The sequence below is a fragment of the Alnus glutinosa genome, chromosome 10 (genome assembly GCF_958979055.1).
Source record: "Alnus glutinosa chromosome 10, dhAlnGlut1.1, whole genome shotgun sequence".
NCBI classification, from domain to species: domain Eukaryota; kingdom Viridiplantae; phylum Streptophyta; class Magnoliopsida; order Fagales; family Betulaceae; genus Alnus; species Alnus glutinosa.
In genome coordinates this window covers 18700917-18719111 of record NC_084895.1, presented here as the reverse complement: position 1 = coordinate 18719111, position 18195 = coordinate 18700917, and the positions used below count along the sequence as shown (strand labels likewise).

Sequence of the window (18195 nt, the reverse complement as noted above, 5' to 3'; positions counted from 1 at the left end):
GAAGATTCACCCACCTCAACCGGCGGGGAGGAATGGCTACAAGGAAGAAGGAACCCACGCCTACAAAAGCTGACCGGAGGCTCCCTAATTGCCACAGACTCCAAAGGTGGCGAAGGATGATGGCCAAACGAAGGAGGAGAGGCATTGATCGTCGCCAAAGACTCAGCTAACAAAAACTTGTTCAGCTACCCATCCTTTGCTTCCAAGAATACCTCATCACCGACTTAGACTCCGAAGGATAGATAGGCGCCCCAGAATCTGACATCACGGGAAGCGAGAGATGAAGTTGTTCACCCAACTCTTCTACCTCTGAAGAAACACCCATGAAAAGCTGACCCACAGTCTGCTTTCCAAGTCTGGGAGAACCAGGAGAAGCTTGCTGCGAAGAACACAAGACAAAAACTAAATCCGGGGCAAGTGAACCAAGGCCCTAGCTCAGCAACTCCGGAGAAGAGAGGGGAGGGACCAGTGAAGGTGCTGGACCCGATATAGCAGAGACCTCACCTGGCTTGGACAGAGACCCAACCAGACCAGAAGCACCACCGGTGGAATATGGAGACACCGGAGAAGACACCCGACTAGAGGACGCTAATTGGGATGAGAAACCTGACCCCACTGAAGCAAACCCGACCGGGGGCAGCTCAACAACCGCCAGAGAAGCCATCGACATACTAGACGACCGGCCAGGAGAACCCACCACTTCCGGCACAGAAGAAAAGGCCGCTGAAGGCAAGGAGACGTCTTGACTTGAGAGATCAAAACCCACACCCGTTGAGAAAGAATCGGAACCAGAACCCGGAACAAGAGCCAACTTATTGGCCTTCTTAACGCCGGGCCTAAAGCCCCATTTCCTGGATCCAGCCCATAGCCTGGCCTCTCTAACCACAAAATAGGCTCTCTTAAAAACCTGGCCCAAGCCCCTACTGCCTAAGAAGTGTTTCAGCCCAACAGGAAAAAACCTGTCCAAATTACATTTGGACCCGCAAACCCAATCCGCCCAAACACCAAACATCTCAAGAAGCTTCCTGAAAATCCCTTTCCCCTCTTGCCCCTGGGCTTCACCTGCACACATGACGTCACACCTGCCCCTGTTGGAGCCTTTGCTGCTGCATCGAAACCTGGAATCTCTGCTGTTGCTTCGATCCAAGGAGTCATTAGCACAACAGACAATACCCAAAGGAACATTCGGGGATGTCTCCAAGGTGGGACAGTCCATTGCCTGCTCCAGACTCAATGGAAGAAGCTGCTCCGCCTCACACCAAGCCACCTTTGACAATTGAACCAGAAGCCCACCATCAATGAAAGGTATTACTTATGTTTACTAGTTTGGAATTGGAGGCCGAAACCTTTTGGAAACGACTTGCTTCAATAGCTGTCAATAGTGCCATAATTAGCTCCTCAAAACCCCCACATGATATCCCCAACACGATTGATCACCTTCGCTCTTTGCAAAACCCAATCTGGTAGGGGGACAGGAACTAAGAGGCGTGCAGAACATGGCCTCCTCCCTAATGTGAAGATCCACATCCAAACGTGGTGGTGACTCTCGCACAAGCTGGTTGTATCCTCCTGCGCAACCCAATTCCATCCCAATCCAAGCAGGCAGTGCGATCCCTGCCTCCCTTATCACCATTAACATTGACCTCCCTCAAAAGCCTAGAAGATAAACAGGAAGCAATGGGATTGAAGTCCGGTAAAGTTTCCGCCCTGTAACAGTTAGAGCCCACTTAGCATACCAATGGTTTGCTACAACACCAATAGGGCCTGATTGACTACCTTCACCAATAGGCCTTGAGACAAAAGCATCATCACCCAAGCCATCTACTTCATTGACTATTTGAGCCGCTTCTCTAGATAACAAAGCAACACTAGTTTCACCAACACCAAACTTAAAATTAGCCATAGTTGTCTCCTTGTCGACTTTTTCTGAAAAAAGAGGTAAATCAACCACAAATGTCTCCTCACCGGCAATTTTTGAAGAAAGAGGTTGAGATATCGGTTGCGAAAGAGGTTCCTGGTGCAACTTCTTCGACATAGAAGCACCGATGAGAGACCAATATTGGATTGCAGCCCAAATCGTTCTGGTTAGAGCACATCAAAGACACTGAGGCACTTCCGACAGGATTTGAAGTCTTCACAGAGCTCCCCTCCACGAGCAGCTGCAGCTGTGAGACTGGACAAATATCTACAAGAAGTGCCAGGGCGACTACTCCCTCTAGCCACTCCCGTCGGAGGTTGAAGATCAGCGACTGAGATGGCAACGCTACCTGTCATGGTAGGTCCTCTGGGCTGACTCATGCGAGCACTCGGGCTCTTCACTACGTTCGAGCCCAAAATAGATCGCCCTGCTCCCAAAAGCCTAGGGCTTGTGTTCACTCTCCACTTGAGCAAAAGTGTGGCTCTGGGCTTGAAAGAGAACTTGGCCCTAGCACCTTCAGAGCCCATCGGGGCCTTACCTTTAGGTTCTGGATTAGAGCGGGAACATTGGAGGCTGGCCCTAAAATGCTTGCTACACCGGCACCCTACAAGGAACGAAATCTAATGAGTTGGGCTTCAGCTCAGCAACCACAACACCCACTGGGCTTAGCTTGCTTCCTACATCCCGCGGGCCCAGGCCCAAATCAATCCACTCAATACAACGATCCACATCTGTTTTTAAGCTAACCAACATCTCTTTGAAGGTGCGAAAATCAAAGTAATCACTGAAAAGTCCTCTGCTCGAGTTGACTCCACCAACGGAGGATCAATGATCTTCACCATCCCCAGTCGTAGATAACCCAGTCACAAACTGTCCCTTTGGTGGAGACACAAGTATTTCCAGATAAACCCTTTGTCAATGAGGACAAAGTCAGAATTTTCCTCAGTCTTGTAAGTACCTCTGCAAACAACTTTTTCCCACCCACCTCCACTAGAGGTTTCAACACCGGCATTGTCTGGCTTTTTCCCACACCTAGTGACGAACGTCCGCCGATACGAAGCATAGCTGGTTGACCCACCACCATATAGCGACTGGAGGAATTGCACTATTGAATGCAGCTCAGAGGCAAAGGACATCCATCCTTTACCATTTCTCCCTCTTGGCACTAGGATGAATCCCGTCCGTCTACCTCCACCGTACACTACCACTACCAAGAATTGCTCTTGCTTATTAGAGCAAAACTGGGCGAGGAAAGCGGAGAATCAAGCTCTGGAGTGTCTCCAAAACTCCTTCCTCCCCTCCTCTAGAAACAACTCTTTTATGGTGGCTAACAGCCAAGATATATTAACTTTACCCAAGCATATGGATCAGATGTTACCCCTGCACCTTTTAAAAATTCTTAACACTAAAGACCTACCCTCCACCGCTAACTCAAACGATTTGGATCCAATAGGACACCACCTTGACAGCCCTATAAGAGAACAGAAAAGCTGGCACACGTTAGTACTTGCCGATGAGAGAGAGAGAGAGAGAGCAAGCAATGATATGAATTAGATAGCTTGTTTCAGGACTGCATATAGTATTGTAAATTGAGGGATTTGTTTCCTTTAAAATATTGACTTTTTCTTTGTTCATGAGTGCACTGCTATAGTAGTTAAGATATGATACTACTTTGCATCATTAAGCAGAATAAAGAAAGTATCTGTTCTTATAGTTCTTGGATTTGTTTGAATGATTTTGTATATATAAAGAAGTCCCACAAGTTCATGTGGGAAGCATGATGCTCGTATGTGGTGATGTCCCATTGTAGACTAAACCCTTGTCAATCAAGCACATCTAGAAAGACTTGACTTTTCTTTACGCTGCTAGGATTAGGACACCTAACTCACAAGGTACTAAGTAGCACCTGGACTAAGTTAAAATCGAATAATATACTCCTAAGAGTCTTAGAAACTCCTAGAGAACTTCAGAGTCAACAAGTTAAGAGAATATTACTCGATCTTTGAAGTGGGCAAGACTCGTTTCATCGGTGTGGGCATGTGGGTCCCACTTGATAGAACTCAAAGATCGCCATAAGTGAAAGTAACAAAGCTGTGATTTTATTTTTTATTTTTTTTATTTTGTTTTTGTTTTTTGTTTTTTAATTTTTTTTTTCTTTCTTTTGCTGCATCATGCAAGTCCTTGTAGTCTTCAAACTAATAATACAACGTTAAATCTTTTAGGGCATATCCTAACAAGACCATACTTTCTTCCCTCTATCACCTCTCTGTAGTTTATCTGTTCAATTATGGTTGTGGACAAAAGAACTGATTATAAATTTTTTCATCAGTTTTTCTATTTTGTGGCAATATAAATTTTAATTCGTGGTGCATTGCTTGTTGTAGGCAATACAAACCATTGATGGGGAAATAGCTCAACAACTTGCTTTGAGGAGGAAGCATAGAGAGGGTGTTGGCCCCACATTTTTTGATGGAAACATGTATGCACAAGGTTCTATGGGTGTTGTACCAGAGGCCCTCCGCCCTAAACCTGGTCACTTGTCCCTTTCTCAACAGCGAGTTTATGAGGTAGGTACCTGCTGACTTTTTGCATAATATGGTGTTGGAGAAACTTGGTGCTTAAAATATGACCTTTTTTTGGTATTCTGTTTCTGTTTTAGGACTTTGTTCGGCTTCCCTGGCAAAATCAATCTAGCCAAAGTTCACATGCTATGCCTTCTGGTCCTGCTTCATCTGGCGGCACGGGTCTGACTGGTGCATATGGCTCAGCATCTGGACAATTAAATCCTGGCTACTCATCTAGCGCAGGAACCACCGGATTCGAAGCAGTCTCTCGGGCACAAGATGAGTTGATGGAATCTAATTCAGCTATGCATCTTAGGTGCGTTATCTATTTTATGTATGTTTGTTTCTTCTATTTTCTATTTTTTTTTCCCCTAATATGATTGGAGTCCTTGTGAGTATCCAGTGCTTCCTCAATTCACATTGGAGTGGCTGATGGTGTTGCCCAGCTTAGTTCTGAAAATGATTCTGCCACTGGTTCATTTCCTCCAACTTCTTCAGCCTCTGAGTTGCATTCCTTGGATTCCTCTGACGTTGCAAAGGTTAGAATTTCTTATTTTCTTGATGATTTTTATGGTGTTGAGGTCTTGGTCTATGTTATTAATATGTGCTTCTAATTTGTTACAAGGAATCTGGAGCTTCTTCACAGTTGTTACCTTCACCAGTTGCCACCGAGCGCCTTGGAAGTAGCATATCCGAGCCTTCGCTCACCACTAGGGATGCATTGGATAAATACCAGATTGTCGCACAGAAGGTTGGAAATGACCTTTGTTGCTTGTCCTTTTTGTATATTTTCCCTTCAGTGTCCTTTCCCACTCTCTTTCTTGTATACAATTACTTCATCGGAGTATACTTTCTGCAACTTAATATTTATGTTTTGGACAAATAAGGGGCTGATAACTTACTTGTGGCTGTTGCATGGAGACCATTTGCCTTGGGGCTAGTGGTTTCATTTATTATTTTTTCTTGTTAGTTTCTTTCAGTTCTGCTATTGTTACTTCAGAAATACTTTAACCTGTTTGTAATTGTTCAGTTGGAAGCTTTGCTAAATAATGATGGTAAAGAAGCGGACATCCAGGTATTATCTGTACTACTGCCTTACATTCATTATCTGTGATAACTTTGTTGTGGCATCACTTGTGCTTTATCCTATTCTTGAACATGTTCTTAGTCTGAAATTTAATTACTTTTTATTGGGACATTTATTTACATTAAAATGCATCTTTCGGGGTATATTTGTGTTCAGGGTGTCATTGCTGAAGTTCCTGAAATCATACTCAGATGCATTAGTCGAGATGAAGCTGCCTTGGCTGTTGCACAAAAGGTGTACTACCTTTTATGAGAAAATATTTTGGGTTATAAGTTTTGTTTAATGTGTTATGCTCGAGCTATCTTGGTTGCTCCACATTTTTATTTTGGTGTCCAATCAACTGCTTTAAATAGCTGTGGAAGGAACCATATACCTTTGGGAATATCTTAGCCTAAACTTTTCTATGATTTGATTTTCATTCTGTATTTTTGATACAGGTTTTCAAAGGTTTATATGAGAATTGGTCAAACGTTATTCATGTTGGTGCTCATCTTGCAATTCTGACTGCTATTCGTGATGTTTGCAAGCTTGTTGTTAAGGAGCTCACTAGCTGGGTATGCCCTATTGCACTTTTTTCCTGTTTCTCATGATGCATGATATGGTTTGGAAACTCTTTTTTCCCAAGCTATGTGATGGTTTCTTTACCTTTTTTTATACACTTGGTCTACCTTAAGTTTTATCTTATTTTTGGATAAACTTGATTTATTTCCAAGTCTATGGTGATCTTTGTATTATGTAATCCTATGTTTTTTGTATTCGTCTTTTCTCGGTATGTGGATCTCTGAGAATTTTCTAAATATTTTCTAATCTCAAAGGGTATTAGCATTATTTTTGCTTTGTGCTTTCATAAACTTAAGTTATATCACCTTCAGGTTATTGGAGGGAGACCTTTACTAGACATACTATAATGTTTCTGCTATTGATAATTCTGTTTCTCTTCATGCTTTGTCTATTCCATTTCTTCATCATTATATGAGTGTGCACATTATTTTTACAGGTTATTTACTCAGATGAGGACCGGAAGTTCAACAAAGATATAACTGTTGGCCTTATTCGCAGTGAATTGCTAAACCTTGCAGAGTACAATGTTCACATGGCAAAACTTATTGATGGAGGCAGGAATAGTATGTTCAAGGAACTTCGTTTACATAATTTATAGAGTGCTGCAGTTGACTGACTAATTTCATGAATTTGCAGAGGCTGCAACTGATTTTGCAATTTCCCTTCTGCAAACTTTGGTCGTTGAAGAATATACAGTTATATCTGAGCTTCACAATCTTGTTGATGCTTTGGCAAAGGTTTGCCTTCGTTCACTTTGTGTGAGAGAGTGCATTCCATGATTTCTAAATACAGTCTCTTACTAATTCAAATTTGTAGGTTGCTGCAAAGCCTGGATCTCCTGAGTCATTACAACAGCTGGTTGAGGTTATGAAGAATCCTGCTGCTAGTGTTGCTACTCTGTCTGGTATTAATGTTGGAAAGGAGGATAAAGCCAAACAATTGAAAGACAAAAAGGTCAATGGAATGTCATAGTCTATCATGGTTTAAGTTGATAATAATTTGTTCTGATCCTGAAAATTTTATTTCTGCTGAAACAGGCTACTGGGCAATCTACAGCAACCAGGGAAGACTATAACAATGCGGAGTCTGTAGGACCAGATCCTGCTGGTTTTGGGGAGCAGGTATCATGATGTTAAATTCTTCATATACCTAGGTTTAACCCAGTTAAAGGTTTTATGGATTATATGCATTTGACCAGAGCTGCTGATTTAGGATAAATGAAAATTGAGAAGGATATATTGGGTGCATCTGTCATGACCTTGATATGTTGTTAGTATCTTCTTAAAATATATATATATATATATATATATATATATATATATATATATATATATGCTTTGTTTCTTATTTTCTTTTTTCTTTTCTTATTAGTCTGTTTTGGTTCCTTTCTATTCAGGTCCACTGAAGAAAATGACTTAAAACTTGAAACTTGCCCACACCTTTTCATGCACATGTGAGCTTTATGTCAAAGTGATCGACCGGTGTCTACATTGAGTGAATTATTGTTTTAATCAGAGTGTTTGATATCATATAATGATGAGACTAAAACAGGATTTAATTCTTAAGTTGGAAGTTTGAAGCGTTACTTTAGAAATTAGAGATTTTAGGTGAAGGAGGATTAAAACCGAGTATATGAAGTGTAAGTTTAGTGAAAGTAAAAATAGGGTTGGTGGGATGGTATAAAATATTAGGCTGTTAAAAAGTAACAAGTACATAAAATGTGTGGCTAAAATGTGACTGTTAAGATGGATGAGTGAGAAGATTAGGAAAGATAAGGATGCGAATTCATTCGTGCAAAGATACGGGTGACTCCTATTGTGTAAAAAAATGAGGCAGAGTCAATTAAGTTGGTTTCGTCGTGTGCAATAAGGATTAATTAGTGTGTTGGTGAGAAAGTGTGATTAATTCGAGGTGAGGAATTGAGAGGGGTAGAGGAAGGCTTAAAATAATATGGGTAAAATTAGTGAAAAAGGATGTCAATTAGTGAGGTGACTAAGGATGTGATTTTAGATATAGCGTAAAAGAATATATATGTTTCGGACGACGCTGATTAGTTGATAAGGATTCGTAGCTGATCCAAATTTAATTGGGATTAAGGTTTAGTTTTGAATTGGAGTTGTCTTGAGACACTGCTTGATGGCACAACCATTGTGTTGCTAGAGACAAAACATACTCTTTGGAAGCCTAAGACTAAGCAAGAGGTCTCTTTGGTTCAAGAAGTGTGTATGGTAGTTAATTAGGTCACACCTTATACATCAAAGAAAAAAGTTAATTATGTCATACCATTTTATTTTCTTTTAATTTGGTTTTTTGAAAGTTAATGGTGTTTTCATAATTCTGTAATTGTTGTGGACCTTGGATTTTATTTTAATAAGAGGCGAGTCTTGTTTAATTTATGGGTTTTTATATGTAGGCTTTAGTCCAGTCCAATTGGGAGTTTGTTTATTAGTTGAAGTAGGAGTTTTTGTTCTATTAGAAGTTAAGATCTAAAATCTATTCGTGTACGAGGGCTTGCCTTTTTCTATGAATAAATTACTATTCGTAAAAAAAGGATCTAGAATCTATGTAAATATGTCATTGTACTCAAAATGTGCCTAGTATGATTGGACATTATCGCACATAATTGTATTGTATAATGTAAATAGAGATGTGACAAAATACAATAAAAACATAATGAACAGTATTTTATATGCATAAATGTTGTACTCTTAACATTATATTTGTGTTAATATGCTGTAGGTTTCTAGGCTGTTTGCGGAATGGTACCGGATATGTGAACTGCCTGGTGCAAATGATGCAGCCTGTACACATTACATCTTACAGTTGCATCAGAATGGACTGCTGAAGGGGGATGATATGACAGATCGCTTTTTCCGCCACCTGACTGTGAGGTTTCTCTTTAAAGCTATATTTCAACCTAATTCTCTGAGATGCACACTTAACCCGTAATTCTCATGGCAGGAGCTTTCTGTTGCACATTGTCTATCTTCGGAGGTGCAATCACCTCAACAAGTGCAGAATATGTCCTTCCTTGCAGTTGATATCTATGGAAAACTGGTCTTTTCGATCCTGAAGGTGATCATGTGTTTTAAAGATTCTATATGGTCTTTTCTTCTTTGGAATCTAATTTACGTCTATGTAATGTTGTATTATTTGTTTTTTTATGGAGCAGGGATCAAGTAAACTCTTTCTTTTGTCTAAGGTTAGTCCGTAGTACAAACTAAAAATTTATTTTTGCCCCCTCCCTTATAGATTGATGGTTCCTATTTTATAAATGGTATGTGACAGATTCTGGCCGTGACTGTGAGATTTATCCAGAAGGATGCAGAGGAGAAGAAAACATCTTTTAATGCGAGACCATATTTTAGATTGTTCATTAACTGGCTGCTGGACCTGAGTTCCCTGGATCCTGTTATTGATGGTGCAAACGTTCAGGTTTGGATAGTTATCATTTGCTTTTTCACTGTTGCCTCCATGATACACTAAAGTTTTGCTGTATGTCGCAGATTTTGGCAGCATTTGCAAATGCATTTCATGCTTTGCAGCCCCTTAAAGTTCCTACATTCAGGTTAGCATGTTGAATTTGTTCCATCAACAGTCTGATGGTTGGACATGTTGACATTACCATTATGAACCTGTGAGCTTTGGTACAGATAGATATAAATTTGGATGATTGTCGATCATGTTTGCTTTTAGTTTGAATGCTGACTTGTAGGTTCATTTTAGAGTTGTAATTAATAGTTTCTTGACTGATTTGTGATGAAGAACTGTTGAATTGTATGTTTAAGTGGATTAAAGCATCCTGCATGGAATATTTATATGCAAGCTTGCTAGTCGGACAAGTTATGTCCAGTTGATCTCCTCTTTGCTTTAATAACCTTTCGATATGGACAAATGAAGGGCAGTTTTATTAGGATGGTTTGAGAGATTGATTTAAATGAAAAAGTCCATAATTAAATTGTTGAGATCTGATGGTTTGCACTAAAATTATAGGGACTTTATGAAACATTATTCTTTAGTTCGTCATGTAGTTAATTAAATTGTACTATCAATTGAGAGGTGTGAGCTTTAGGAGCTTAGGGTTGTGTTGTTTTGTGGGCTGTATGTGTAGGGTTGGTGGTGAGGCTGTTGCTTCTTGTTTATTCCGTGTGTACTAGGGGCGCCTTACGCTGTTTTTTTAATAAATTTGCACCTACCAAAAAAAATTGTACTATCAATTGAAGCACCAAATGTACTTTTGTTACTGTTATCCAAAAGCAAGGAGCCTATAGCTCAGCAGACCCATTAGCATCTATTAAAGTATCAAAAATACATAGTTAAAGATATTTGCTAATGCCTGGTTTGAAGAAAGTTCTTTGAAAAGTTAGGTTGGTGATTAGTTGATTTTCATTTTGAAGCAAAGGGCTGGTTCAGGATTTGATTGGAAACTGTTAACTTACTCGAATGTCAGATCATTCTTATTTACCTTGTTTCTAGATGTTTTGACCGGGGTCATCGGTAAAACGCATTGCCAGAATGAGATTAAAGACTTCTTAGTGGGCAGAAATAGAAGTTGGATTCTTGGCGGTGGTTTGCAGTCGATATGCTTTTCTGCTCTTCTCTGCAGCTAATTCCGAATATCAGAAAGCTTTTAGATATTTTCAGCTGATAGGTTAATTTAATCCAATCAGTTTTTTTCCGATTTGACCATGGCCAAGTTTGTCTTTGTTTAAGATATCTGTCAAGTGGCTTTTAGGTTTGAAATGTTCTACATGGATTCTTTATTGGCACTGCTAATAGAGGAGAAAATTGATCGTGCGATAGAGTTGTCTGTACCTATTATGAAAGATTTTAGAATAGTCTGAATTTTTTAGAAAGTGTCATAAGAATTTTATATTTGTGGGTAATTGGCTGTGAAGGTCTACAATGGGTTTAGAAAAGGCCTTTGGCATGCTGATGCTAATCAGCAAGTAGGTATTCATTATTCTATGGGTGGCATATTTTCTTTGGAACATTTTTTATTTGAAGAGGATTCAATATGCTTTATGTGGTTTCTATACATCATGATTTTGGCCTGCATGTGTTATTTTATGTGTAAATAAATCTTTATGTTTCTGCCATTTTGCACTTGCAACACTAACTTTGTTGAAATGCTTCTTCAGCTTTGCATGGCTGGAGTTGGTGAGTCACAGGAGTTTCATGCCAAAAATGCTCACTGTAAATGGTCAGAAGGGGTGGCCCTATGTCCAGCGCTTGCTGGTAGACTTGTTCCAATTCATGGAGCCGTTTTTGAGGAATGCTGAGCTTGGAGTGCCGGTTTGCCTCTTTTGTTACTGGGTTTCATTTCTCACAGCCACTATGACTCAAGTATAACTATCTTTCATTCTTTTTGTTTTCTTTGATATTGGCAGGTACATTTTCTGTACAAAGGGACGCTTAGGGTGCTGTTAGTGCTGCTTCATGATTTCCCCGAGTTCCTGTGTGATTACCATTTTACCTTCTGTGATGTGATTCCTCCAAGCTGCATACAAATGCGAAACATTATCCTTAGTGCATTTCCCCGTAATATGAGGCTGCCAGATCCATCTACGCCCAATTTAAAGGTACCTGATTGATCGGATGTAATACTTGTAAAGCGTCTCATTAAGAGAAAAAATCCTGAAGGGAACTGGTTTTCTTTGATATGCAGATTGATTTACTTGTAGAAATCAGGCAATCCCCACGCATTCTCTCCGAGGTTGATGCAGCTCTTAAAGCAAAGCAGATTAAGGCTGACGTCGATGAGTATCTCAAGGTATCTGATTTTGTCTTCTTCATTGTTTGTTTTAGCCTTTAAAATACCATAAAATATGCATGGGGAAACTGTGTTTCACTTGATCCGGCATTTGCTTTCCTTTTCTTTCTGGTGGCCCTACTTTTCTGTGTTTTTCCCTCATATATTCTTGACAATTCTTACCTTTAATTCTAGTATCCCCCCTGCAGGAGTTTATACTTTCTACTGTTACATTCTTGTTGTCCTTTTTCTTTCTTTGTTTTTTTTTTTTTTAATCTTTTTGTTTTTGGGTATATTCCACAGACTAGGCAGCCCGCGTCTTTTGTGACTGAACTGAAGCAGAAACTTCTACTTTCACCAAGTGATGCTGCCTCTGCTGGCACCCGTTACAATGTACCCTTGATCAACTCCCTTGTGCTTTATGTTGGAATGCAGGTACTCTGATTTTTACCCTACTTATACATGTGTACTCAGGGTCTCAAGGACAACCATTTATTGTTAGTAGACTGCGTTCCCCAGTTTCTATACATGTTTAAAGTTGTCCTTTGGGTTTTTACTTGCATTCTTTCCCTGTTAATGTTGATTGGTCAGTTACCAATGCGTAAGTACTATTATCATTGCTCCTATTTTTTTTTTTTTTTTTTTTTACTTGGATCTTTTTTTAAGAACTTTTAAAGAAATCACAGTATTCAATTTTCTAATTAAGAACTAAAAATTTGGCATGTGTTTTTGATCCAGAGATGTGGGAGGTGTGGACATAGGATAATATGTTTATTAATTTAAAATTAAAAGGATTTTAGGAAATTGTGTCTGTCCCCCCTCTGCTTTAGAAAGTTTTTGTTTTGATGCTTATCTTCATGTTATTTTTCTACTGGCCATCCAGCAGCTGCAGTCGAAAACTCCTCATGCACAGTCCCCTACCAACACTGTCCCATTGGCTATGTTCTTTGTTGGTGCCGCCTTGGACATCTTCCAGGCACTAATAGCGGATCTAGACACTGAAGGGCGCTACCTCTTTCTTAATGCGGTTGCTAACCAATTGCGCTATCCAAACACCCATACGCATTACTTCTCCTTCATCCTTCTTTACTTGTTCGCCGAATCAAATCAGGTATGAAATTTTCTATTTTCAATATCTGTGCTTAACAGCTTGTTCCTTAGGCAATAGGAAAGATTTTTTGATTTTCGGATTTCAAGTATTGTTGCTCCAACTCTGATCAGCTCTGCAACATGTAATCTAGTGCATGCCCTTCAACAAAATGGATGGACTGATATACTGCTCCTTTTAATTATTTCAACACCAAATACTCCACTATTCAGCCCTAAAATATGATGCGAAAACTATGAATTCTTTCTGATTTTACATGTATTATATTGGTATAAAATTTTCATTTATACGTTGTCATGGTGAGGTTGTTCTATTGTTTGATCCTGGTCTTTTCAGATATTAAAAAAAAGAAAAATCTCTAAATTATTCAGTTTCTATATTTCTGTCGTAAAATATCCTTTAACTGGTATTAGCATACGATGATTTAACTCGTTTTTATTCATCTGCTTGCCTTGAATTCTAATTTCCTTTGGCTGTGAGCAGGAAATAGTCCAGGAGCAAATTACCAGAGTGCTGTTAGAACGCCTGATTGTTAATCGACCTCATCCATGGGGCCTTCTGATTACTTTCATCGAGTTAATTAAGGTGATGATATTTTTTAATTGCACCCTATGCCTTTCAACTTTAATTCCAAAAATTTTCTTCTTAAGTTGGTCTTTTTTTCTTTTTCTTTTTCTTTTTTTTCTTCTCCAGAATCCTAGATACAATTTTTGGAACCAAACCTTCATAAGGTGTGCCCCCGAGATTGAAAAACTGTTTGAATCGGTCTCAAGATCCTGTGGGGGGCCAAAATCTGTTGATGAGAGTATGGTTTCTGGTTGGGTATCTGACAACACCCACTGATTCTTTGCAGCATTTGATTATCATAGACAGGACTATTATGTTACTGTAACTAGTTAAAACAACAAAATTCATTGTTTCTAGTATTCAATGTTATTGCAATTGTATTTAATGGAGAGATTATGTTGTAAATATTTTTGCCTTCAAACTTCTAAGCTTCTGGATACAGCTTCATGTATTTGTTTCTTTATCGCCTGAAACACTAGGTGTGTAAAGAGTAATGCTAGAAGGAAGACTTTTGTCTCTCTCTCGTCTTTCTAAAGACGATATGACTTTTAAAATTACCATTGAATTTAGAATGAATCATTATTGAATTTTGATCCAATGGTAATTTTATAAACCACATCATTATTGAATTTTGATCCAATGGTAAATTACCACATCCAATGGTAATTTATTTGGTCACGCCTACTGTTAATTTATTCAATCGTCTTCAACAACTTTTATTTACTTTCCGGCGCTACTAGTCTACCATCTAAAAATTGATGAACGCCTCTTTATCTTTTTGTGTCATTCTATTTATTTCCCTATTTTAAACGTTATTAACTATAACTAATGTCACTTGTCTTTTGCAAGGAAAATTAATTGTGCCAGACCAGACCAGTTGACTTGCTGGCTACCCATAGTTCTATTATCCAAGAGACTCATATACAAAGGAATAAATGAACAATATAAAAGTAACAAAAATTATGAAATAAAAAAAGAAAAAAACTATTCCATTAAGATAAGAAGCGAGAAAGATTTACCCTTGTAACCCTTTTGTCAATTGGAGCAGGAGGTACAGAAAAAAAAATGTGAATCAAGTGTTTGTTGTTATTTTCTTCGTAAGCTTGAGCAATAGAAAACTTTTGGTGGCTTGGATCCTCCCAGATAATCTTGAAACTGCTGATATCTCCTCAATTGTTGATCGTCTTGCCTTTGATTTCTTCCTGTTTGCCTCCTCTTTGACCATGCTTATTCTCTTGTTTGTCTTCTCCAATGCCCGCAAGCGTTCTCTCTCCAGCTTGCTCTGCCAAAAAGAAATGATGAAAAAAAAAGGAAGAAGAAAATTCTGCTTTTATTATTATTATTATTATTATTATTTATGGTGATGATACGTATTATTGGGATACTTAGTCTGCCCATGCAATGGGCCTGGCAAAGCAATTGAGAGAGGCCTCCAATGAGGTTCGCATGTCCAAATAGGTTTTGAGTCGTCTAAACACTTATACAAATAAATAGGTCTTATCAGAACCTCTCACAATTACAAACAGGGTAATTCAGGTAAGGGATTGCAATGAATTCCGATTCGAGCAATAGCCATTTTGATGTCAACAATGCACATTAGGGCTTTGGTGTAGTATTGTCAAATCAAATGAGAACGTTTCTGCATGTACTTATACTTATTATGAGCTCTCTTCTTCTTCTTCTTCTTCTTTTTTTTTGTTAAATTTATTTAATGATTATTGTTCGTTTCCTTCATTATTTGTATTTTTTATTTTCGGTTGGAAAACTTTTCTTCTCCAACCACAGTTGGGATTGGGCACTCTTAGTCTGAACCGTACCTTATTTTATCCCATTTTGTATATGAAACAAGGCCATTATTTAGAGAGTGTTGCTAATCTTCATACCCATTTATCAAAGATGTTACACCGATTAACATAGCGTCGTTTTAAGTAACTTACAATTCTAATCACTTATAAAATAATAGTAGTGTTAACTAATTAAAATACGCCATATCAACCGGCATGATATAGACGTGATAAATGAATGTGAAGTGTAACATTACACTCTTATTTAGATGATTAAACTCTCAAATCATGTTATAAATATACTAGATTAGTGATGTAAGAATTTTGATTAAGAAGACCATTAATACCTCATATTTCTTCATCTCATCCATGGCCTTCTTGGCATTCTTCAACTCCCATTCATTTATAGCAGCTTCTTTCCTTTCCAGTCTGCCAGAACATGCTTAATTAAAATCTCTCTTGAATATCACGAGAGAGAGAGAGAGAGAGAGAGAGAGAGAGGATTTGTTTTCTCACTTGTGAACGAGTTTAAGATATTTAGCTTTCTTCCATGCATCAATCTCGGCGTCAAGCTCCTGCCTCTTGACTTCATCCAAAAAAGCATGGTAAGATTTATGGCGGCTCAGCAATTTGTGGCGTTCATTGTCGAGGCTTTCGGCTTCGGAGGCGCCGTATGTGGTATTGGCGCATGATAGACGGCTCCGTTCAATTGAAGATGATGTCAGGCTCGAAACTTCATTATCAGGAGCTGTAAATTAAACACACAGTTTTACAACACCCTCAACACAGAGAGAGAGAGAGAGAGAGAGAGAGAACCGTTTGAATGGTTGTTGATCTGCAAGTAGGGGTGGGGAAAATGGCAAAATGTTTTGGCATTCTCCATCCATTTTTCTACTTCAGTACTAGAAGTGTGTCTCTTGGTATCAATGGAGGAACTCTGAGAATTGAAACAGACTCTTAGAGAGAGAGAGAGAGAGAGAGAGAGAGAGAGAGAGAGAGAGAGAGAGAGAGAGAGAGAGAGAGTTTTCAAAGCAAGGATTTTGTTATCTACAATTCATTGAAAAGCAAAAACTATATATAGCCAAATTCAACGACAAACAGAGATCACGAAGGCCAGGAAATCAGTCAATCTTGCAAGATTCAAAAAGGTCCATCAAAGCAAGACATGCACAATGAATCGTTTTGAGATCAGAATCTATACAAATCAAGAAACAGAGACTTTCATTCTGTCCAAGCCCAACAAAAAAGAACTCCGAAAACAATCATTTTCTTGAACATTACCTGGTTTCTTGCAGTGGAAAACTCAATGGGGAGTACTTGAGAGTGTAATATTTCTGGTTTTGTAGATTCTCGAGGGCTGGAGGAGGAACCGCTGCAAGTGGGTGATGGAGATTCTGGCAAAACGGCCATAAGAGAGCTCATGGTCCACGCTGGACAGCCTTCGGAGGAATCCGAAGGCGGAGCAATTGTTAACTGGGAATTACTCTGGTTGTACCGAGAGAGAGCCATGGAGTTGATGCTTGGTTTGCATGGGGAGGACTCTATCGGTGTTGCACTTCTTCCCACCACCATTTTTCTTGGGCTTTTCTCCCGATTCTTGAATGTGCTTCGCCGTTGTGCGGAAAGAGAGAGAGAGAGAGAGAGAGAGAGAGAGAGAGAGAGAGCGAGAGAATTACCGACTATTTGGTTCTTGAACAGTTGACTCTTGGGCTTTGTTTGATGCGCTGGTTTACCCCATTGGCTAAGGGTGTTCAGGGTGGATTGTTAAAAATTGCTCCCCATTCGCTATCGGATAGATATTTCCTATCAATCAGTTTGTAAGAAATTTTCTACGACCTATACATAAGATTAACATATCTTTTGGCACGTGAGAAACACATGTTTTAATAGCATGTACTTCTCACATGCAAAAAATATGCTTCTCACATGCTTAAAGGACACGTCATTTTTATATGTAAGTGATAGAAAATTTCCTACAAACCGAAATTTTTGTCCTTCGCTATCCATCCACATGCATGAGTTACGAGCGAATTTTCAACTCCTGATTCCGGGCAGACAAATATCATATCCACTACCTCTACATATACGGACGAATAGAGGAATATGAGTAGGCGGAGGAGCATCTTATCAACCTTTGCTTATATATATATATAAACAACGTTGCTTTAGAATTAATACCAAAATGATATCATTGAAAGGAGTAGAAAATGAAATCCTAATGTCTCTTTTTATTTCTCCCCCTCTCTGCAGCTGCAACACCCCTTCAACCCTCTTTCTATCTAACTCTCAATTTTTCTTTTAAGAAAAAAAAAAAAAAGGCCCAAAATACAAAGCAGATTTCACGAGCTTGTAGTACAAAAACCGATTGCATGTGTGCAGTTATGGACAGGTTCTAGCTGCCCTAGACGGGCGGACAGTTACTAAAATCCACCTTCCGCTTCATTAAGGGTATTATCAGCCTATATAGTACGGTTTACACCCCAACCCAGTGGTAAATTCTCAATCTAGGAACTAGTACTCTGCTTCTTTACCAAAACGGGGCAAGACAATTAGTTTTGAATTTAGTCTTCTGAAACTTCCTGATTATTACCGTTATTACTCTATTTCTTTATATACTGTGGCAACGGGAAATTACTCGTATTCATGGACAGCTCTTTTGCTGATGCTATTGGCAAAATATAGCCCCGGATTTTTCCTTCTACTTCAATCCATCTCTTTAATTAAACTCCTCTCCTTTGGAATAGGTAGGATCCGATTGCTCCATGGGCTACACAAATTTAAATGAGATAATCCTCTCCATTTAACCCTCTCTCCTTTTGTGTACACAAAATTCGATCCAAGGCCCCTTGTTTGA

General features: G+C 39.0%; 2 protein-coding genes across 4 annotated transcripts in view; one reads left to right on the top strand and one right to left on the bottom strand.

Annotated features, from left to right (window-relative positions):
- LOC133879752 (uncharacterized) overlaps nucleotides 1-14008 on the top strand; it is a 43461-nt gene extending 29453 nt beyond the window's left edge. Inside the window, exons 29-51 of one of the 3 annotated variants that reach the window (XM_062318517.1) lie at nucleotides 4303-4485; nucleotides 4578-4798; nucleotides 4886-5021; nucleotides 5108-5233; nucleotides 5513-5557; nucleotides 5726-5803; nucleotides 6007-6123; nucleotides 6567-6684; nucleotides 6767-6867; nucleotides 6947-7084; nucleotides 7168-7251; nucleotides 8870-9016; nucleotides 9092-9205; nucleotides 9303-9332; nucleotides 9419-9565; nucleotides 9637-9698; nucleotides 11272-11425; nucleotides 11521-11712; nucleotides 11799-11903; nucleotides 12186-12317; nucleotides 12766-12993; nucleotides 13474-13575; nucleotides 13684-14008. In XM_062318517.1, the coding sequence (XP_062174501.1) occupies nucleotides 4303-4485; nucleotides 4578-4798; nucleotides 4886-5021; nucleotides 5108-5233; nucleotides 5513-5557; nucleotides 5726-5803; nucleotides 6007-6123; nucleotides 6567-6684; nucleotides 6767-6867; nucleotides 6947-7084; nucleotides 7168-7251; nucleotides 8870-9016; nucleotides 9092-9205; nucleotides 9303-9332; nucleotides 9419-9565; nucleotides 9637-9698; nucleotides 11272-11425; nucleotides 11521-11712; nucleotides 11799-11903; nucleotides 12186-12317; nucleotides 12766-12993; nucleotides 13474-13575; nucleotides 13684-13833 (2910 nt within the window). In that variant the 3' untranslated portion in view covers nucleotides 13834-14008. Of the gene's footprint in view, nucleotides 1-4302; nucleotides 4486-4577; nucleotides 4799-4885; nucleotides 5022-5107; nucleotides 5234-5512; nucleotides 5558-5725; nucleotides 5804-6006; nucleotides 6124-6566; nucleotides 6694-6766; nucleotides 6868-6946; nucleotides 7085-7167; nucleotides 7252-8869; nucleotides 9017-9091; nucleotides 9206-9302; nucleotides 9333-9418; nucleotides 9566-9636; nucleotides 9699-11271; nucleotides 11426-11520; nucleotides 11713-11798; nucleotides 11904-12185; nucleotides 12318-12765; nucleotides 12994-13473; nucleotides 13576-13683 lie in introns of all 3 variants that reach the window. The other 2 variants (XM_062318516.1, XM_062318515.1) reach the window with 2 other exon arrangements.
- Nucleotides 14009-14525: 517 nt separating this feature from the next.
- On the bottom strand, nucleotides 14526-17271 carry LOC133879754 (uncharacterized). The gene is made up of 5 exons (XM_062318518.1): nucleotides 16623-17271; nucleotides 16158-16278; nucleotides 15858-16089; nucleotides 15689-15770; nucleotides 14526-14839 (listed from the first exon to the last, which is right to left on the bottom strand). The coding sequence occupies exons 1-5, from the start codon at nucleotides 16911-16913 to the stop codon at nucleotides 14630-14632; spliced, it is 936 nt and encodes a 311-aa protein (XP_062174502.1). The 5' UTR covers nucleotides 16914-17271; the 3' UTR covers nucleotides 14526-14629.
- Between the last annotated feature and the right edge of the window lie 924 nt (nucleotides 17272-18195).

Excerpts from the sequence above, each read along its gene's own strand:
- LOC133879754 (XM_062318518.1), bottom strand. The coding sequence starts at position 16,913 with ATGGTGGTGGGAAGAAGTGCAACACCGATAGAGTCCTCCCCATGCAAA. Across the intron at positions 16,279-16,622 it reads TTTCCACTGCAAGAAACCAG|AGTTCCTCCATTGATACCAA; the intron begins GTAATGTTCAAG and ends TTCAATTCTCAG. Across the intron at positions 16,090-16,157 it reads GATCAACAACCATTCAAACG|CTCCTGATAATGAAGTTTCG; the intron begins GTTCTCTCTCTC and ends TTTAATTTACAG.